The 22,672-nt window shown below is 45.6% G+C and overlaps 1 protein-coding gene across 2 annotated transcripts in view; it reads right to left on the reverse strand.

Moving 5' to 3' along the window:
- Positions 1-736: 736 nt before the first annotated feature.
- The window catches only part of tonsl (tonsoku-like, DNA repair protein), a 28,480-nt gene continuing 6,544 nt past the window's right edge, over positions 737-22,672 (reverse strand). The window contains exons 11-28 of one of the 2 annotated variants that reach the window (XM_024135114.2): positions 22,358-22,556; positions 22,098-22,144; positions 21,879-21,968; positions 21,717-21,789; positions 19,117-19,280; positions 18,863-18,986; positions 18,135-18,376; positions 17,471-17,945; positions 17,083-17,270; positions 16,557-16,651; positions 16,165-16,321; positions 13,980-14,058; positions 13,352-13,659; positions 10,854-11,025; positions 10,407-10,528; positions 1,570-1,643; positions 1,299-1,432; positions 737-1,209 (exon numbers count right to left, since the gene is read on the reverse strand). In XM_024135114.2, the coding sequence (XP_023990882.1) occupies positions 1,010-1,209; positions 1,299-1,432; positions 1,570-1,643; positions 10,407-10,528; positions 10,854-11,025; positions 13,352-13,659; positions 13,980-14,058; positions 16,165-16,321; positions 16,557-16,651; positions 17,083-17,270; positions 17,471-17,945; positions 18,135-18,376; positions 18,863-18,986; positions 19,117-19,280; positions 21,717-21,789; positions 21,879-21,968; positions 22,098-22,144; positions 22,358-22,556 (2,943 nt within the window). In that variant the 3' untranslated portion in view covers positions 737-1,009. Of the gene's footprint in view, positions 1,210-1,298; positions 1,433-1,569; positions 1,644-10,406; positions 10,583-10,853; positions 11,026-13,351; positions 13,660-13,979; positions 14,059-16,164; positions 16,322-16,556; positions 16,652-17,082; positions 17,271-17,470; positions 17,946-18,134; positions 18,377-18,862; positions 18,987-19,116; positions 19,281-21,716; positions 21,790-21,878; positions 21,969-22,097; positions 22,145-22,357; positions 22,557-22,672 lie in introns of both variants that reach the window. The other variant, XM_024135113.2, reaches the window with a different exon arrangement.

The raw sequence follows: 22,672 nt of genomic DNA on the forward strand, positions 1-22,672 counted from the left end.
GCCGGTGTAGTACGATTCAATCTTAGTCCTGTATTGACACTTGCCTGTTTGATGGTTCGTCAGAGGGAATAGGGGGATTTCTTATAGGCTTCCGAGTTAGAGTTCCGCTCCTTGAAAGCGCCAGCTCTACCCTTCAGCTCCGTGTGGATGTTGCCTGTAATCCATGGCTTCTGTTTGGGTCTACTTAAACAGTTAACAAGGTGGCAGTAGCACCATCAAAAACCATTTACACATTTTTTATAAATTGGAAATGACAATAAGTGAGTCATATTGTGGAACACTGAGGTGTGTGGTGTGAGTAGGCACTTTTCCCACATGATCTTAAAGCCAGTGGAGGCTGGTGAGAGGAGCTATAGGAGGAGATGTGGTTTCCATGTTTGATACCATTCCATTAATTCCATTCTAGACATTACAATGAGCCAGACCTCCTATAGCTCCTGCTACCTCTGCTTGAAGCCCACCCAACACCCTCCTCTGTGGAACTATTTAACAGTGAGAAGGCCAGTCAGTGGGTTAACTAACAAGGTAGGAAACCACAGTGTGCAACTGTGTCTTCAGAAGCTCACACCAAGTAGGCGGGGAACAGCCCCGTTTGCTCCACCCTGAGAGTTGTGTCGGAGACAGCGGCTGAGGAAAGAGACAGCATAGAGGGATTGAATCATTTCACAGCTTGACCGTAAAATCAGCTAACTTTGTGAGGAGGATAAAAGCACCATGGAAATAAACAGCCCAAAAATAATGACAATCATGTTCACTTTATTTTTTTTGTTTCCCATTGAATACATACAAATACATAGACAATACATGTATAAACGCACCCACAAACACACTGAGAAAAGTATATCTACATTACGCATACAAGATCATTCATTCTGAGATCCTTCTGCAGCCTGTGTCACCAAAATATGCCTCAAATATGAGGACCAAAGGGTGTAAATCATCTCAAGTGTATGTATTGGAATCCAAGTGACACTTGTCTTTAACGGTGTGAGAACCCAAGGAGGCGTCCTCACAGTGAGGGGGCAGCAGTGAGCAGGCACTTGGCATCTCTGGAGAGGAAGTGGCCCACGGGACTCCTCTGGCCCCAGGTCTGCTGCAGGACCTCGCGGTCCAGTTTGTTGAGCCTCTGGGAGCACAGCCGCAGGTCCTGGACCTGTTCTGACAGGCCGTCCAAACTACAGCTGTCCCAGGGGCCGGCTACCTGACAACCTGAGAAAGAGAGATGGAACAAATTAGAGGGACTTAGAGAGAGACAGAGACAGACTGAGAACCAATAGACTACTATAGGCCTAATGTACCTTGGAGGTTGAGATGGGTCAAAGGTCTCTGGGCATCACGGAGGGCGGAGAGGAGGCTGTAGAGTCCTGCTGAGGTCACCGCCGGGTTCCCTGACAGGTCCACAGACACCACGGAGGGACAGAGAGGCAGACATCTGGACACACAGAACATACGGATCTCAATACTGGACAATCACATAAACCAGAGGTACTGGACACTTGGAAAAGGCACAGGCAGCTCAACTAAAAGGACAAGGGTGACATGAAGAGAAAACACAAAATGCACACACACCTGGCGAGGGTGGCCACGCTGTTGTCCGTCAGTCCATTTCCCCCCAGGCTTAGGTGGGTCAGGGAGCAGTCATCCTGTGGAACACACAAAGAACCAGTCAGAACCATGTCCTCCGTGACTCAGCAAGGGACCAATCAAATCCCTGATCTCATGGTGTGCCCTTGACCAGGCAATTAGAACTATGTATTAGTAGTAGACCTGGGTGTGTATTTGATCATATATTTAAAACAGTTATTTTATGTGTGAGTATTTTCAAATAAATGTGTCCCGAATCAACTACTTCTATTGGTTAAATGGATGGAAGTGTATTTGAGTCAGTGAATAATTTTTTTCAAATACATGCCAATACTTCAAGTGGATTTCCAAAAAATGTGTTTTCTGGAAAATAATGCATGACGTGGAAGGTGTTCCACGACACGTTAGCGGAGTTGCATTATTTTTCAGAGAACGCATAGAGCCCTGAGTTGATTATCCCTTTTATACATACCATGGCTATAATTTAACGTATTTGCCGCTAGAAATGTATTCATTTGCCAGTAGAAAATGTGACAACATCCACTGAAGTAGCTAGCAAGTTTACTGGCTAGATAGTGGCAGTAGTTGCCTTGGTAACCAAACAATCATCCTGGGCTTGCTATTATGAAAATCTAATTAAACAAATGCCAATGTTTTCAATTCAACTTTTGCCTTCAAAAGCAGCTCAAAAATAGAACATGTAAGAATGAACTTCATAGCCATTGAATTATACCGCGCAATTGTATGGAAATAATTAAGCAATAAAGGCCTGAGGGGGTGTGGTATATGGACAATATACCACGGCTAAGGGCTGTTCTTAAGCACAACGCAATGCTGTCAGAGGAAGGCCCAACGCTTGGACACAACCCTTAGCAGTGGTATAATGGCCATATATCACAAACCCCAGAGGTGCCTTTTTGCCATTATAAACTGTTTACCAATGGAATTAAAGCAGTAAAAATAAGTGTTTTGTCATACCCGTGGTATACGGTCTGATATACCACAGCTATCAGCCAATCAGCATTCAGGGCTCGAACCACCCAGTTTATAAACACGCAGGGCTCATTATAAACTGGGTGGTTCGAGCCCTGAATGCAGATTGGCTGACAGCCGTGGTATACCACAGGTATGACAAAACTGTTATTTACTTTTATAATAGCAATAACACACCTCAGGGGGGAGTGATCTACAGTACATTCGGAAAGTATTCAGACCCCTTGACTTTTTGCACATTTTGTTACGTTACAGCCATATTCTAAAATTGATTAAATCGTTTATTTCCCCTCATCAATCTACACCCAATACCCTATGACAAAGCAAAAACAGGTTTAGAATTTTTGCACATTTATTAAAAATAAAAAACTTATGTAAAAATATAAATATCACATTTACATAATTATTCAGACCCTTTACTCAGTACTTTGTTGAAGCACCTTTGGCAGTGATTACAGCCTCAAGTCTTCTTGGGTATGATGCTACAAGCTTGCCACACCTGTATTTGGGAAGTTCTCCCATTCTTCTCTGCAGATCCTCTCAATCTCTGTCAGGTTGGAAGGGGAGCGTCGCTGCACAATCTTGGTTTCATCAGACCAGAGAATCTTGTTTCTCATGGTCTGAGAGTTCTTTAGGTGCCTTTGGGCTAACTCCAAGTGGGTTGTCGTGCGCCTTTTACTGAGGAGTGGCTTCGTCTGGCCACTCTACACTAAAGGCCTGATTGGTGGAGCGCTGCAGAGATGGTTGTCCTTCTGGAAGGTTCTCCCATCTCCACAGAGGAATGCTGGAGCTCTGTCAGAGGGACCATCAGGTTCTTGGTCACCTCCCTGGCCAAGGCCCTTCTCCCCTGATTGCTCAGTTTGGCCGGGCGGCCAGCTCTAGGAAGAGTCTTGGTGGTTTCAAACTTCTTCCATTTAAGAATGATGGAGGCCACTGTGTTCTTGGGGACCTTGAAGCTGCAGAAATGTTTTGGCACCCTTCCCCAGATCTGTGCCTCGACACAATCCAGTCTCGGGGCTCTACGGACAATTCCTTCGACCTCATGGCTTGGTTTTTGCTCTGACATACAGTCAACTGTGGGACTTTATATAGACAAGTGTGTGCATTTCCAAATCGTGTCCAATCAATTGAATTTACCACAGGTGGACTCCAATAAGTTGTAGAAACATCTCAAGGATGATCAATTTTAACAGGATGCACCTGACCTCAATTTCAAGTCTCAAAGCAAAGGGTCTGAATACTTACGTAAATAAATGTTTTATTTTTAACAAATGTGCAAATGTATAAAAATCTGTTATTGCTTTGTCATTATGGGTTATTTCATGTAGATTGTTGAGGAATTTTCATTTCATCCATTTTAGAATAAGGCTGTAACAAAATGTGGAAAAAGTCAAGGGGTCTGAATACTTTCTGAATGCACTGTATGGCCAATATACCACGGCTAAGGTCTGTGTCCTGGCACTAAGAACAGCCCTTAGCCGTGTATATTGGCCATATACCACACCTCCTTGGGCCTTATTGCTTAAATATTAAACTACTTGTCTTTTCAAATAAACAATATCTGAATACTTACTTCAAATGTACAGTATGTGAAAGTAATTGAGAAATTTAAAATAGTATTTGAACCCAGGTCTGCTTAGTACCAGGCAGTTAGTACTATGTCACCCAATTTATCAATGTTGAGTTCTCAGCTTGGCCTCCAGCTTAAACATTAGGCGACATGAATCCTACTTACAGGGGGACTATCACTACATTTGTTCCTCTATTGAAGACAATCTTGCCATAGCTCCCCTTTAAGTCAAATGCTATACACACTTTAAGATACAACCATTGTGGTCTTCCTCAACATATCAGCACATGTTTCTTGGCCTGAATAGCAAAGGCAAAGTTGTGCAGCAGATAAGTGTGAATGACAAGCTTCCTTTTCAACCTGTGGAATGTTATTTCCACATGCTTTCAGCTGCGCCTGCCTCAGACCTGTGGTACAGGTAACTGCCAAAATAAAGGAAACACCAACAAAGGGAGTTGGGCCACTACGAGCCGCCAGAACAGCCTCAATGCACCTTGGCATAGATTCTACAAGTGCCTGGAACTATATTGGAGGGACGTGACACCATTCTTCCATGAGAATACCATCATTAGGTGTTTCATGTTTGTGTTGAAAATTTTTCAGGCGCCACTCAAGAATCTAGTCGCAATTCAAGCTCAAGCTCAACAATTCAACAGCTCAGACACAAGAGGTATGTGGCAGGGTCTACAGTCAATCACGGATTACAAAAAGAAAACCAGCCCCGTCGCGGACCAGGATGTCTTGCTCCCAGACAGGCTAAATAACTTTTTTGCTCGCTTTGAGGACAATACAGTGCCACTGACACGGCCCGCTACCAAAACCTGCGGCTCTCCTTCACTGCAGCCGAGGTGAGTAAACATTTAAACGTGTTAACCTCGCAAGGCTGCAGGCCCAGACGGCATTCCCAGCCGCGTCCTCAGAGCATGCGCAGACCAGCTGGCTGGGTGTTTTACGGACATATTCAATCAATCCTTATCCCAGTCTGCTGTTCCACATGCTTCAAGAGGGCCACCATTGTTCCTGTTCCCAAGAAAGCTAAGGTAACTGAGCTAAACGACTACCGCCCCGTAGCACTCACTTCCGTCATCATGAAGTGCTTTGAGAGACTATCAAGGACCATATCACCTCCACCCTACGGACACCCTAAGACCCACTCCAATTTGCTTCCGACCCAATAGGTCCACAGACGACGCAATCGCAACCACACTGCACACTGCCCTAACCCATCTGGACAAGAGGAATACCTATGTGAGAATGCTGTTCATCGACTACAGCTCAGCATTTAACACCATAGTACCCTCCAAACTCGTCATCAAGCTCGAGCCCTGTGTTCGACCCCGCCCTGTGCAACTGGATCCTGGACTTCCTGACGGGCCGCCCCAGGTGGTGAGGGTAGGTAACAACATCTCCACCCCGCTGATCCTCAACACTTGGCCCCACAAGGGTGCGTTCTGAGCCTCTCCTGTACTCCTGTTCACCCACGACTGCGTGGCCATGCACGCCTCCAACTCAATCATCAAGTTTGCGGATGACACTACAGTGGTAGGATTGATTACCAACAACGACGAGCGGCCTACAGGGAGGAGGTGAGGCCCTCGGAGTTGTGGTTCAGGAAAATAACCTCACACTCAACGTCAACAAAACAAAGGAGATGATTGTGACTTCAGGAAACAGCAGAGGGAGCACCCCCCTATCCACATCGACGGTCAGTAGTGGAGAAGGTGGAAAGTTTTAAGTTCCTCGGTGTACACATCACGGACAAACTGAATTGGTCCACCCACACAGACAGCGTTGTGAAGAAGGCGCAGCAGCGCCTCTTCAACCTCAGGAGGCTGAAGAAATTCGGCTTGTCACCAAAAGCACTCACAAACTTCTACAGATTGCACAATCGAGAATCCTGTCGGGCTGTATCACCGCCTGGTACGGCAACTGCTCGCCCACAACCGTAAGGCTCTCCAGAGGGTATGAGGTCTGCACAACGCTATCCCGGGGCAAACTACCTGCCCTCCAGGACACCTTCACCACCCGATGTCACAGGAAGGCCATAAAGATCATCAAGGACAACAACCACCCAAGCCACTGCCTGTTCACCCGCTATCATCCAGAAGGCGAGGTCAGTACAGGTGCATCAAAGCAGGGACCGAGAGACTGAAAAAACAGCTTCTATCTCAAGGCCATAGACTGTTAAACAGCCACCACTAACATTAGTGGCCGCTGACAACATACTGACTCAACTCCAGCCACTTTAATAATGGGAATTGAGGGAAATTATGTAAAAATTTACCACTAGCCACTTTAAACAATGCCACTTAATATAATGTTTACATACCCTACATTACTCATCTCATATGTATAGGTATATACTGTACTCTATATCATCTACTGCATCTTGCCATCTTTATGTAATACATGTATCACTAGCCACTTTAAACTATGCCCACTTTATGTTTACATACCCTACATTACTAATCTCCTATGTACAGTGGGAGAACAAGTATTTGATACACTGCCGATTTTGCAGGTTTTCCTACTTACAAAGCATGTAGAGGTCTGTAATTTTTATCATAGGTACACTTCAACTATGAGAGAGACGGAATCTAAAACAAAAATCCAGAAAATCACATTGTATGATTTTTTAAGTAATTAATTTGCATTTTATTGCATGACATAAGTATTTGATACATCAGAAAAGCAGAACTTAATATTTGGTACAGAAACCTTTGTTTGCAATTACAGAGATCATACGTTTCCTGTAGTTCTTGACTAGGTTTGCACACACTGCAGCAGGGATTTTGGCCCACTCCTCCCTACAGATCTTCTCCAGATCCTTCAGGTTTCGGGGCTGTCGCTGGGCAATACGGACTTTCAGCTCCCTCCAAAGATTTTCTATTGGGTTCAGGTCTGGAGAGCTGGCTAGGCCACTCCAGGACCTTGAGATGCTTCTTACGGAGCCACTCCTTAGTTGCATGGCTGTGTGCTTCGTGTCGTTGTCATGCTGGAAGACCCAGCCACGACCCATCTCAATGCTCTTACTGAGGGAAGGAGGTTGTTGGCCAAGATCTCGCGATACATGGGCCCATCCATCCTCCCTCAATATGGTGCAGTCGTCCTCTTCCCCTTTGCAGAAAAGCATCCCCAAGAAATGATGTTTTCCACCTCCATGCTTCACGGTTGGGATGGTGTTCTTGGGGTTGTACTCATACTTCTTCTTCCTCCAAACACGGCGAGTGGAGTTAGACCAAAAAGCTCTATTTTTTGTCTCATCAGACCACATGACCTTCTCCCATTCCTCCTCTGGATCATCCAGATGGTCATTGGCAAACTTCAGACAGGCCTGGACATGCACTGGCTTAAGCAGGGGGACCTTGCGTGCGCTGCAGGATTTTAATCCATGACGCGTAGTGTGTTACTAATGGTTTTCTTTGAGACTGTGGTCCCAGCTCTCTTCAGGTCATTGACCAGGTCCTGCCGTGTAGTTCTGGGCTGATCCCTCACTTCCTCATGATCATTGATGCCCCACGAGGTGAAATCTTGCATGGAGCCCCAGACCGAGGGTGATTGACCGTCATCTTGAACTTCTTCCATTTTCTAATAATTGCGCCAACAGTTGTTTCCTTTCTCACCAAGCTGCTTGCCTATTGTCCTGTAGCCCACCCAGCCTTGTGCAGGTCTACAATTTTATCCCTGATGTCCTTACACAGCTCTCTGGTTCTTTGGCCATTGTGGAGAGGTTGGAATCTGTTTGATTGTGTGTGGACAGGTGTCTTTTATACAGGTAACGAGTTCAAACAGGTGCAGTTAATACAGGTAATGAGTGGAGAACAGGAGGGCTTCTTAAAGAAAAACTAACAACAGGTCGGTGAGAGCCGGAATTCTTACTGGTTGGTAGGTGATCAAATACTTATGTCATGCAATAAAATGCAAATTAATTATTTAAAAATCATACAATGTGATTTTCTGGATTTTTGTTTTAGATTCCGTCTCTCACAGTTGAAGTGTACCTATGATAAAAAATTACAGACCTCTACATGCTTTGTAAGTAGGAAAACCTGCAAAATCGGCAGTGTATCAAATACTTGTTCTCCCCACTGTATATACTGTACTCTATACCATCTACTGCATCTTGCCTATGCCGTTCTGTACCACCACTCATTCATATATCTTTATGTACATATTCTTGATCCCTTTACACTTGTGTGTATAAGGTAGTAGTTGTGGAATTGTTAGGTTAGATTACTTGTTGGTTATTACTGCATTGTCGGAACTAGAAGCACAAGCATTTCGCTACACTCGCATTAACATCTGCTAACCATGTGTATGTGACAAATAAAATTTGATCTCCCATAAGTGTTCAATAAGCGGAAATTAGTTCGCATTTTCTACCTCTTGTTCCGTTGGGCATTCCTAAAGGGGAAATGAATGGGGAAAATAAATAGGGTATAGGGAGATATGCCAAAAATAAGGTCTGAGGTTAACACAGGCTAAGGATATCTTATACGCTTTGTTCTCGGAGAGCCTTTATGTGCTCAAAATAAGTAAGTTGCTAACGAGTCACTAACTGTCAGAGAAACGGAACTACAACATTAGTCGCAACATTTTCACATCACTACAGCGACCACGCAAACTAGTCTACGCTACATTACGCCAAAAAGCTAGTTGGTTTAGTTAGCCCTTCTGCTTACCAGCTCAAACAAAAATGCAAGGATGGTATATTGTTTTGCTCCAGGCTGCAAACCATKTCTCTTCAGCGGGAAGGTGCTCATTTTATCGTTTCTCAAACGATGTTGTCCCGAGGAGACTTTGGGTCCGTCTAATAAGTAAGCCAAGTCTGTTAGCTAGACGTCAAAGGCATGTGACCAGAGGGGTTATATTTTTTTACATGTTAGCACACGTTAGCTTTTTACAAAATTCACAAAAGGTGATGTTAGCTGATGAGATCTCATAGAAGAAAATGTATAACATCTCATAATCCTGTATAGGGTTGCACATTATGGGGAACATTCAGAGGTGGAAACTTTCCGTGGGAATTAACAGGAATATATGGGAATTAAAGGGAATACATAGGAATTAATGGGAATATATGCAAATTAATATTAATACCATTTAAATGTAGATGTTTTTTGCATCGGATATATTTACCATATCATATGGAAACCTTTTACCTTATCATAAGTAGACATAATTGCAAATGATTAAATCCTTCCAATAGAAAAAAAGAAACTATTTAGTTACAAATTTAACTTAAATGAGTTGACTCTTCACATGGGAAGATTTCACTGAACAACAAAAGAAAGGGACTATTGAATGATCCCCAATGATCCATCGCATCTCCCAAAAATGTTTTCAACATACATCTGTAAAATGATAGTCTAGAAACTAAAGCTTTGGTTGTTTTCCTCTCAGGCTTCCATGTCTTCTCCCTGGACCTCCTCAATGTCCACCTCTTGAACAGACTCTGAGGCCTCATCTTCACTGTCACTTTCCAACCTTGTTGAGGATGGCTCGTTGTCAGGRTCAAAAAGCCTCACATTTGCCCGAACGGCCACCAATTTTTCAACSCTTGTATTGGTCAGCCTGTTGAGTGCTTTGGTGTGTGTGTTCCCAAACAAGGACCATTTGCGCTCTGAGGTGGCTGTTGGTGGTGGGATTTGTAGGATGATCGAGGCAACAGGGGAAAGAGCCTCAGATCCACAAAGTCCCTTCCACCAGGTGGCTGAGGAGATATGTTGGCACCACTGCCATATTGCATCTCCATCCCAAAGCCCTTGCTTGGAAGTGTACTTCGCCAGACTGCCAAGAACCTTGCCCTCATCCAGGCCAAGATGGTGGGACACGGTAGTGATGGGCATTTTTATACTAATTAACTCAGGTACCACACCTGTGTGGAAGCACCTGCTWTCAATATACTTTATATCCCTCATTTACTCAAGTGTTTCCTTTATTTTGGCAGTAACCTGTATGGGTTTACTGGTTACAGAGAAACAAGAGTTACCAGAAACCTAACCAATTGTTTGGACAAATACCAATAAAAGCTTTTTATCATTTACCGATTTATTTCTTGTAATTGCACATCAGTTTCTTTTCGTGTACCGTCATGTAAGTCGCTCTGGATAAGAGCGTCTGCTAAATGACTAAAATGTAAATGTAAATGTAATGGACAAATTTGCACCCACTTAAGGCTACTTAGAGAATGTGATAGTTTGTGTGAATTTGTGTGTGTGTGTGCGCGCGCATTTGTGTGTTTGCATGTGCTGTGTACCTGGGACAGGACTGACGCCAGGTGTTCTAAAGCAGGGTGGTCAGCGGGTCCACAGCGGATGGCAGACAGATGGAGGTGTGTGAGACAGTGGAGAGGCAGAGTCTTCAGGACCAGCTCAAAGCCTGTAGAGCCCAGAGCATTATGGGATAGATTCACAGACTTCAGGTGCCCTGTACCTGTAGGATGATGAGATGATACTGATTCTTCTGGAACATTTCAAATTACCTCAAACAGATAGCAATGCATCCATTTGGAGTTGTCTCCTRCACCATTTATTTACATTATATTTAATAATAAAAATAATAAAATAACATTTAGCAGATGCTTTTATCCAAAGCGACTTACACTCATGCATGCATACATTCTATGTATGGGTGGTCTCGGGAGTGGCTAATGCTAACATTTAGAATATCAGTGTGAAAAGGGTATATTAATGAGCCTGTTTACCTGCCAGGGCTCTGGCCAGTAGGAGACGGTGTTGCTGTAGGCAGCGGGCTGTGAGGTTGCAGGCCTGCAGGGAGAGGCTTGCCAGTAGGGGGCACGCTGACAGCAGGCAGGACAGGGCCTGGGACAGACCATCACCCAGCGGGTTCACACTCAGGTCCAATTCCTCCAGACACTAGAGAGAGATGGGAGGGAAGAGACGACCATTTTGTTTAGCTAGCCATCAACACATCCATCCATATGTAGCAAGGCGGACTTGATATAGCCGCACTACGCCATCCTTTACATAGTCATCCTGTTCTTATAGTTTAGATATGAATAATTGACACGTTGCTGAACCTATAGGTGAGCAACAATAGTGAACACATACATACTACATTATTGATTCAAACTTTTGGTCAGTCCATATACTATTCTTAAATAACATGACCTCTGTGCAGAATAGAACAATATAAAATGACACAGACCAGTGTCCTGTAAACCATCACTGAAGATAGGGTACAGAATCCTGGGCCCCTACAAGTCCATATAAGGGCACAGCACCCCGAGAGTCTTACAGGTGAGTATTATACGTCAGTCCCATAGTGATGCATATGTTTATGAAACAACATTCTGGGATGCTAAAACATTCAAGGATAACAAAAAAAGGCCTTCTGACATTCATAGCTTCACTTGCGTTCCAGCTGAGAGTATTTCACTAGAAAATAAGAAACTATTCTTACAAATTACACTAAGTAAGTACAAACGAACTAAGTAAATACAAAATCAATCCTATTATTACTGAACGAAAATATAAAACGCAACATGTGAAGCGTTGGTCCCATGTTTCATGAGCTGAAATAAAAGATCCCAGACATTCTCCATATTCACAAAAAGCTTTTCTCTGTTTAGTACACAAATGTGTTCACATCCCTGTTAGTGAGCATTTCTCAATTTTCAAGATAATCCATCCACTAGACAGGTGTGGCATATAAAGAAGCAGATTAAACAGCATGATCATTACACAGGTGCACCTTGTGCTGGGGAAAATAAAAGGCCACTAAAATGTGCTGTTTTGTCAACACAATGTTGAGGGACTGTGCAATTTTCATGTTGACTGCAGGAATGTCCACCAGAGCTATTGCCAGAGAATTTAATGTTAATTTCTCTACCATAAGCTGCCTCAAACTTTGTTTTAGAGAATTTGACAGTACATTCATCCGGCCTCACAAACGCAGACCACGTGTGGCCACGCCAGGCCAGGACCTCCACATCCGGCTTCTTCACCACCAGGATCGTCTGAGATCAGCCACCCAGACAGCTGATGAAACTGTGGGTTTGCACAACCGAAGAATGTCTGCACAGACTGTCAGAAACCGTCTCAGGGAAGATCATCTGCCGGGCTCGTTGTCCTCACCAGGACGTGACTGTAGTTCGGCGTCGTGACCGACTTCAGTGGGCAAATGCTCACCTTCAATGGCCACTGACACGCTGGAGAAGTGTYCTCTTCACGGATGAATCCCGATTTCAACTGTCCTGGGCAGATGGCAGACAGCGTGTGTGACGTCGTGTGGGCGAGTAGTTTGCTGGAAGATGAAAAAGTCCCAGTTCTTCTATGGCCTGCATACTCACCAGACATGTCACCCATTGACCATGTTTGGGATGCTCTAGATCGACGTGTACGACAGCGTTTTCCAGTTCTCGCCAATATTGTGGGAGTTAATGTTACATATAGGGACAGATGTAATACTAAAAGTAGCAAGGACATGTGTACATCAGACCACAGGAGGAGAAGATGACACTTGGTGCATCTGCTAGCTCTGATGAGGGAAGTACAAAGGCCAAAGACATAGGCCCATAGGACAGCTGGACATACCAATGTCAGAGGGACACACAAAGGAGGGTGCCAGCCAACTGACCAACAGATGGACTATAGGCACAATAAATATATTATTTTTAGGACATGAAAGGGTCCCGCCACCATTAACCTAAATGAAAGCAGATGGACTGAGGGAAGTAACTTAATTTGCATGTGGGATGGACTCATATGCTGTGTGTMWWTAAAAGCAGAGCCAGTGCTCAGGGAAGTTGGTTGTTCCGCGGACCAACACGGCTTATGATATTTTGTATTAAAAGCCTTTATTGAATTCACAAGTTCTTGTAAGTGTTATATTTCTAAGACGATTTTCCACCACAATATCCAGCAAGTTCGCACAGCCATTGAAGAGAGTGGAACAACATTCCACAGGTCACAATCAACAGCCTCTATACGTGACACGCTGCATGAGGCAAATGCTCACACCAGATACAGACTGGTTTTCTGATCCACACCCCTACCTTTTTTTTAAGGTGTCTGTCAGCAACAGATGCATATTTGTATTCCCAGTCATGTGAAATCCATAGATTAGGGCCTAATGAATTTATTTAAATTGACTGATTTCCTTATATGAACTGTAACTCACTTTAAAATCTTTTTTTAAATTGTTGCATGTTGCGTTTATATTTTTGTTCAGTGTAGTTACCGGGAAAGCAGGTTGAGTCTGCCCTTCCAAGGCGTTCGCCGCCTTCTTCAGCCCCTCCCCCGTGATGTGATTGGAGGACACATCCAGATGGCGGAGCCGGGGCATGGTGACGGCAGCGGCGACCAACTCAGGGAAGAGGTCATCGTGGAGACGGTTGCCAGACAGCTGTAGCTGGGTGAGGCTGGCCTGCAGTTTGAGGGCACGGAGGAGAGGGGAGAGGGAGGAGGGGGGCAGGCTGAGGCCACACACTGACACAGAGGGACTGCCATCCTGCACCTCACACAGACGAGCCACACGCTTGTTCTCCTCTAGAGAGACAACACACACACACACACACAGAAACACATGGCATGGATTAACAATGCACTTCAGGTATTCAAATACCAGTAATTTAGGCATACACTCTCAAAACGTTTAATTCTGTTATTCACCGATGAACTGGATGTCGATTAAGGTAGCCSCACGCACCTCTCTGATTCAGAGGAGTTGGGATAAATGCGGAAGACACATTTAGGTTGAATGCATTAAATTGCGCAACAGACTAGGTTTTCCCCTTTCCTTCCCTTACTCGCACATCTCCGCGGGCAGGACATTAACCAGGGAGGTTATCAGTTGTTCACATACTCACCCACTGCCAGGCTGTGGCAGGCCTTCTTGTAGCGCTCAGGAAGAGGGGGGAGGTCCCACGAACACACCTCAGCCAGGACCTGCAGRGGACATAATCATCAGCCTTTTCCTTATTTAGTTATGTTCACTACATGAACAACTGCAGAGATTACACATTTGTGCGTCTAATATTGCAATCCTTCACATCAACATTTATAAACGGAGGCAGCACTGTTCCAGATTATCAGCACAAGTAGCAGAATTTCACATTCCTACTTATGCCAATTTCAAGGTAGGAGTTTCTTCTACCGACAGATCTAGGATCAGATTGCCCTATCCTCACTCTTAATGTTAACCATTAGACTGAGGGATTAAATAAGATCTGATCCTGTGTCAGTGGTTTGAAATGGTCCAATGCAGCAGTTCTCAATATCAAATCATTTCTGGGTAACAATTAGGTACCTCAGTGTGAATGTTTACAATTAAAACGGTCAAAAAGGAACAAAAATAGCTTGTTAGCAACAAAAATGTTGCTAGGAATGTCGGAGTGGGCAGGGGAAAATTAGCTGTTATTGGCAGAGAAGCAGGAAGCACCAGTGACTCTGTCTATAAAAAAAAGGTGGTCAGATGAAGCAGATGCTAAACTACAGGACTGTTTTGCTTGCAGACTGGAACATGTTCCGGGATTCTTCCGATGACATTGAGGAGTACACGACATTAGTCACTGGCTTTATCAATAAGTGCATCGAGGACGTCGTCCCCACAGTGACTGTACGTACATACCCCAACCAGAAGCCATGGATTACAGGCAACATTCGCACTGAGCTAAAAGGGTAGAGCTGCCGCTTTCAAGGAGCGGGACTCTAACCCGGAAGCCTATAAAGAAATCCCACTATGCCCTCCGACAAACCATCAAACATGCAAAGCATCAATACAGGACTAAGATTGAGTCCTACTACACCGGCTCCGACACTCGTCGGATGTGGCAGGGCTTGCAAACAATTACAGACTACAAAGGGAAGCACAGCCGAGAGCTGCCCAGTGACACGAGCCTACCAGACGAGCTAAATTACTTCTATGCTCGCTTCGATTCAAATAACACTGAAATATGCATGAGAGCATCAGCTGTTCCGGACGACTGTGCGATCACGCTCTCCGCAGCCGATGTGAGTAAGACCTTTAAACAGGTCAACATTCACAAGGCTGCAGACCCAGAGGGATTACCAGGACGTGTACTCCGAGCATGCGCTGACCAACTGGCAAGTGTCTTCACTGACTTTTTCAACCTCTCCCTGACTGAGTCTGTAATACCAACATGTTTCAAGCAGACCACCATAGGCCCTGTGCCCAAGAACACTAAGGTAACCTGCCTAAATGACTACCGGCCTGTTGTACTCACTTCTGTAGCCATGAAATGCTTTGAAAGGCTGGTCATGGCTCACATCAACACCATTATCCCAGAAACCCTAGACCCACTCCAATGTGCATACACCAACAGATACACAGATGATGCAATCTCTATTGCACTCCACACTGCCCTTTCCCACTTGGACAAAAGGAACACCTACGTGAGAATGCTGTTCATTGACTACAGCTCAGCGTTCAACACCATAGTGCCCTCAAAGCTCATCACTAAGCTAAGGACCCTGGGACTAAACACCTCCCTCTGCAACTGGATCCTGGACTTCCTGACTGGTCCAAGCACAACAAGACAGTCGTGAAGATGGCACAACAAAACATATTCCTCCTCAGGAGACTGAAAAGATTTGACATGGGTCCTAAGATCCTCAAAAGGTTCTACAGCTGCACCACCGAGAGCATCCTGACCGGTTGCATCACTGCCTGGTATGGCAACTTCTCTGCCGCCGACCGCAAGGCACTACAGAGGGTAGTGCGTACGGCCCAGTACATCACCGGGGCCAAGCTTCCTGCCATCCAGGACCTCTATACCAGGCTGTGTCAGAGGAAGGCCCTAAAAATTGTCAAAGACTCCAGCCACCTTAGTCAGACTGTTCTCTCTGCTACCGCACGGCAAGCAGTACCGGAGCGCCAAGTCTAGGTCCAAGAGGCTTCTAAACAGCTTCCACCCCCAAGCCATAAGACTCCTGAACAGCTAATCAAAGGGCTACCCAGATTATTTGCATTTCCCCCCCCCCCCCGGGGGGTTTTATGTGTATTTCCACACTATCGTAAGTGTTTGGCCTCACCTCTTCATTGGTGTGGAGAACAGCCAGTAGCAGGTCTTGGGGAGAGAGCAGAGCGCCCTCCTTCTGCAGCGAAAGGCGTGGCAGGAGGCCACAGGCCTGGTAGTAGCGCTGGGCCGCCTGTTCACATAGCCACGACACCGTGCAGGAGTCTGCCTCGCTGGAATACACAGTGTTACACACACACAGTGTTATGAGCACGCACACACGCATGCACACACCCCCCCAGTTACAAAATATTTTCTTCTTCTTGAACTGCACTGTTGGTTAAGGGCTTGTAAGTAAGCGTTTCACGCGTTTCACGTCTGCTAAATGACAAACATTTCAATTTAAATGTACCACTTTAGACATTCACTCTCTTTCACACATACATGCAGGAAGACAAAGACACCAACCTATGTGGTACTGGTATCAGAAACACGTTAGCTTGAACCCTGACCCGCATTCTGATTGGTGCAAGCATTGGCGCAGCGACTGCCTGGTTTGGGACCTGAGGTTGAGAGGCAGAGAAATACAATTTTACAAACAATAAAAATAGAACTACTAGAACAAACCCCCATTCAAGTCAATGATCCGTGATGGGTGAACCAGTCTAGTAAAATATATTTCTACGTTACAAACCATGAACTACCCATGAACTGAGTCTGCGACATATCTTTGCAAGTCCGTCCCTGACAGAATCTTGATGAACGATGTTCCGGTAACAGCCTAATATGTCCTGCTACAGTAATGATGTGACTTGACTGTCTCTCGCGCTGTGCTTGATGGAGCTTGCTTGTTAAAATTGAACCAATAGAAAAGGTCCAAAAGGGCAAACCCGCCCACCTGGCACTCCAGGCAGACTAAATAAAACACTCAAGGTATTTGAAAGATTTGAAATAGTATTTGAACCCAGGTAGGATCTCACTTGATCTCTCTGACCTGCTGAGTGCTGTAGCGGGTCTGAAGCGGCGTGGAAGCTTGAGGGTCGTCGTCGTCGTCAGTTACGGTGGGACTCTGTGGCCTGCTGACCTCTCGGCGGCCCAGCATTACCATGCCTGAGAGCTGAGTCATCTTCACCTGCCGCGTCATGCCGCGCAGAGGGAGACCCCTACTGGAGGAGGTCGACACTGCAGGACGAAAAAACAACAACAACAAAAAACAGGTTGTGATTCCACTGGCTATTACTGCCCCTTATAGTTCATATAGTAACATGGATATGCTTGTGCTCCTCTGTTAGCTTCCATATGGTTTCTACATTGAAGTATAGCGATGGGGCTGTGTATGTGTGTGCGTGTGTGTGCGTGTAATCAGTGCAGCTGCTACACACCTCTGCTAGCCATTTCAGTCGTGGTTGAACGACAGTTCTGACTCCTGGCCCCTGATGACATCATATTCAAGTCCCGCCTTCCATTCTGCTCCTCCCCCACTCTCCTCTTCTTCTTTGGCTGAACATTGCCCATGTCATTCTCCAGCCAATCATCTATCAGATATTCCTCCTCAGGAACAAGCGCTGGCCTGCTATTTGACGACACCGCCGGTGTGCTGCTGAACTGCGGCAGGCTCTGGGAGAGAAGGCGGGTCTTGGCACTGCCTAGGCCGCGAATGGCACTGTGGTACTCCTCCCTGCCAAAGACAGAGGGTACCGCAGACTCTCTCGCTTCAGGAACAGAAGAGCTTGTTTCCTGGCTGGGGGGATCTTCCTGTGGAGCTGGGGCTGCTCGGAAACGTCGGCGTGGTCGGACAGGGTGCAGAGGGCTAACCGCGCCATCCATGTCACTGTGGTCGGAGGAGCTGCTGTCATCCTGAGGAAGACAGAGATTATTTGTCAGCAGGAACGGTGTCTCACTTGCAAATCTGCTTCACAACAACTAACTTTATGAGCGCTGCTCTTGACTGAGATTCTATGACAGTCGTAAAGTGCTGGGTCATTGAGATTTGGTTTCAAACCTATGACAGACATCTAATTTCCTATGTTGTAATTCAACTAGTACCCCAAAGAGGATGGAGGCCTCTGTCCCTCTGTGTCGTTGTTGGGGCCCCGCTGTGCCTTTGGAGTGGCTCGGTTTGGGGATAGGTGGTACTGCGCTCTCCTTGGGGCTCCTGGTTCTGGGCTGGATGATGGTGGACGAATGGCGCCCTCCGGTGGGGATCAGAGGCTCTGAGTTCTCAGCATCAAACAGCTGACTGTCCTGCAGAGCATCAAACGGCTTGGGGGGCACAGGAGCGGTGGGGACTGTGGTAAAGAGAGTGTAGAAAAGTTAAGGGCACAGTAGAATAGTTAACGTCCTTACAGCAACAGGAATGTATATTGTGTGAGACGCCATATTTTCTGGACATTAATTAAGCAGATTTTAGGCCTCACAAACAGTGTGTGTGTGTGTGTAAGATGATGAATTCACATGTAAGGAGTATATTTACACACAACACAAACTAAATGTGACACATTGAATATACAACAGGGTTGGGGTCAATTTCATTTTAATTGTAGTCAATTCAGGAAGTACACTGAAATTCCAATTCTCTTTGACGCTTTTTCACTGAGGAACATTTTGAATTTGGTTTACTTTCTGAATTGACTGGAATTTCAATGGAATTGACCCCAACCCAAACATAAAGGCCTCATAACCACACAGTTTCATTATATAAACCACTCTTCACTGTTCTAGCCTTCTTGTATTGCATAGGCCTACACCCACCAGAGGAAGTATGTAGGCCTCACCTAACCCTGCTAGGGCCCTCCTCAGCAGTTCCTCTGTGCTGGACAGCTCATGTCTAGCCTCCTGGTCCAGCTCTCTTCTGTACATCCTCTGCCACAGACGCAGGCTGTCCAGGGGTGTCTCACCCTGAGGGGGACACAGACATACATGAGCCACTTGCACAAACACTCACAGGTGCATGCACACACACACCCCCCCCCCRCCCAAACAAACATGCGCAGTCCTCCAAAACACACACACACCATCTTGTCCTGACCTTGGCATTGCGGACAGTGACTGAGGCCCCCCTCTCCACCAGTAATCTGGCCGCTTGGAAGTGTCCACAGTAGAGGGCGTCGTGCAGGGGGGTGACCCCCTCACACAGTGACCCCCCCGGGTCGTTAATGTCAGCCCCCCTTTCTAGCAACAGAGCCACCACGTCTGAGAGAGAGAACAGAGAGGGAGAGAACAGAGGGCGAGAGAAAGAGAAGCAGATGAGGGTTAAAATGCTGATTAAGTCCAGACCTGCCAACCCTGTCCAGCTTTTTAGAGTACCAGACGTGCGCGGCAAATTGGGGTTTCAACTCAAGCGCCAAAAAGTTCTCCCCCCCCTGAACGCTCGCTGTGTGAGTCTGATCAATTGTACCAAATGAAGTCTATAAAAGGTTGGAGTACCTTCTTGACAGCATTCCATTCACACATATGGTAAAAGTCACTAACAAGATGTAATTAGAAAGAACACACAAAGGGCCTTCATTCGTGAAGTTTTTTTATTTTATTAAATGTACAAACGTCTTATCCACGATAAAAAAATGTAAACTCTGATATTTGTTTGAAGCAGAGCATCAGTATCAAATACACATGTTATCCATAATAAAAATGAAAAAGCTATGATGGGAAACAGTGGGTGAGAACAAATCTTCTGGAGACAGATTTGCCTGGTAGCTAGCAGATTTAGCCTCACGCAGCAGAGAATCAGGGTAGACTTCTCTGTGGCAAACAGTTCCTCTGGCAATCGTTGAAACCTACTTGGTAACGAGGGCACTCAGCATGTCTGTACTGAGGGAGGCTCTGTACTGGGTTTTGTTCTTGGAAACGAGACTGAGTATTCGTTCGCAGTCCGCATTGCTATGGAATATGACCAATATTCCCAGCATCACAGCCGAAAGGTGGGAGTAGACCAGGCTGCCCCCCCCTTCTCATTGTGCCGCTTTCTCTCCAGGCCTGATCCGTGCACATGTTGACCAGACTCTGCTCAAAGCTTTTTGCCTGATAAAGTCTAAACTCATCTTCCACCAGATCAACAGAGGCTCCCTCGAGAATAACGCAGGGAAAGCGTACCATGGAAAAAGTTGAGGGATGAGAACTTGGTTGTCTGCCTGTTGGCAATGTCAGCGACCACTGCATGCTGGAGGAGCACATCTCCAAATGGAAATTTCATGTAGTCTACTGCAGAAGAAAATATATTTCTGACATCTGCATAGGTCTTCAGATCCAGCTTGCCTTGGCCACCAAGTTGAGTCTCTATAGTAGAGGAACGCTTGTCACCTCTCAAAACAGGACCAATCACCAGGGCCAGCTCACAAGTCTTGGCTTTTTAGACACGGTTCCTAATCAACACTAGATCGCATCGACACAGACCGCAAACTGGCTACACAAAGCTTAAGTAGGCTACCGCAAAGGGAATCTGGCCGCTGTTCAGTAGGCTACCGCAAAGGGAATCTGGCCGCTGTTCAGTAGGCTACCGCAATGGGAATCTGACCGCTGTTCAGTAGGCTACCGCAAAGGGAATCTGACCGCTGTTCAGTAGGCTACCGCAAAGGGAATCTGGCCGCTGTTAGTAGGCTACCGCAAAGGGAATCTGACCGTGTTTCAGTAGGCTACCGCAAAGGAATCTGACGCTGTTCAGTAGGCTACCGCAAAGGGAATCTGACCGCTGTTCAGTAGGCTACGCAAAGGGAAATCTGAACGCTGTTCAGTAGGCTACCGCAAAGGGAATCTGAACGCTGTTCAGTAGGCTACCGCAAAGGGAATCTGAATGCTGTTCAGTAGGCTACCGCAAAGGGAATCTGACCGCTGTTCGCTAGAAGAGTCCGGTGTTTCAGCTGATGTAAAGGTGCCTATTGGATTTCTTTGCAACGCATACATCATTTCAGATCTTTGAAATTGATACAAATCTCAAATCTAGTGCAAAGGCACTTTAGAAGCATTGCCTCTATAGCTAATACTCATTCATTCTTCATCGCGCCGTCTTCTAAACTCCCGACTCCATTTAATGCCAAGATGTTTATATTTATTTTGATTATACTTTTGTAATGCTTTTTTGTGACGTGGATCATAATTACAGTTACAGTCTATCAGGTTGCGTGATCCTCGTAATGTTACGTGGAAAATACAACTAATGGGATGCAGAATTAAATGTATATCACACTCGCACAAACGTGACCAGTTATTTTTTGTATTTGCATTTCATTTCTTTCACTAGCAAATGCGAGTGAACTGCTGGCACTTTAGAGCCCACTGAATGTCCATCTTATGTTCGCTAACGTTAGCTTGAAACAATCCGTGTTCACCTTTCCACAACACACGGAGTCGAAAAGGGATTTGGCCATGTGTTTACGTACAGCTGACAGTCGGCAAACTCAGCATCACAACAAACAGGGGGTAGCTTCGTCGAATAATGATGTATTAACCTCCATGTCCGTTGACACAAACCCCTTACATGTCTGTGTGTTGCAGCTCGAGAATCGGGATGTTAGATTTACTCAGTGGATTTATTTTTTATTAAAATTTAATGAGTAAACGTGCAACATTTTTACAAATATAAATATTTTAAAAATCAGGCCCTATTCATTTCTGCATACTTTTAACTGTTACCTGTGTGTCCGTGGTTGCTGGCCTCGTGGAGAGGAGTCCAGCCACAGTAGTCCCTGGGGTTGACAGGATGACCCTGAGACACAGACATACTGGTTGAATACTACCATAGACACTACCATAGCCACAGAGAAGTAGTAGGAGTATAAACCCAGTTCCACTCACCTGCTCCACCAGGTACTGGACCTGCTTCAGGTTCCCATCTATACAGGCTCTGTGGAGAGATGTCTCCCCCTTCTCATTCCTCTTGTTCCACTGAAATCAAGACAGACATGAGTCTCTGCTTCTTTCAGTAACTTGAATGCAGACTGCTTACACAAGTATTTTTTTTTTTAACCCAGACAAATCCAAAACAAAGCCATCATTGACAAATCTGGCACTTACCCGACCCGACTTTCTCTTGCCGCTACAGACCATCTTGTCATCGTCCTCTACGGAGAGACAAGAGAAAGACACTCAGACAATTAGCCAGACGTAAATAATCTGCCAAAGCAGTGCCAATTTTCATTGCTTTATTCAGCAACACCCTGTATGCTAAACTAAATGACTGGATAGCTCAAACTGAGGTAAAAGGTGCTTATTCTGTCATATGATAGATGCCCGCAGAGGACAAACATAGCTGTGGAGACCGTAGTCTCACTCACCAGAGTCTGAGAGCTGGATATCGCTGTCCTCCATGGGTTCACTGTTCTCCATCTCCTCTTCGTCCTCCTCTCCCTCGCTCCCCCCCTCAGGACTCCAGCCCTCGGTGGCACACAGCTCCTCTAGCCTGGCCTGCGTGTCATCAGTCTGCGACGAGCCCCTGCGGCTCTGGGCAGCTAGCCACGTCTTCAGGACTCGCCTCTGATGAAGAGAGCGACAGGAAGGAGAGAGACCAAGAAAGACAGAGAGAAATAAATAAAATGAAGATGGAAAAGAAAAACGCGGTTTCTGCTGTCCGTAGAAAAAAAATATTTGAT

The sequence above is a fragment of the Salvelinus sp. IW2-2015 genome, unplaced genomic scaffold, assembly GCF_002910315.2.
Source record: "Salvelinus sp. IW2-2015 unplaced genomic scaffold, ASM291031v2 Un_scaffold83, whole genome shotgun sequence".
Classification (NCBI taxonomy): domain Eukaryota; kingdom Metazoa; phylum Chordata; class Actinopteri; order Salmoniformes; family Salmonidae; genus Salvelinus; species Salvelinus sp. IW2-2015.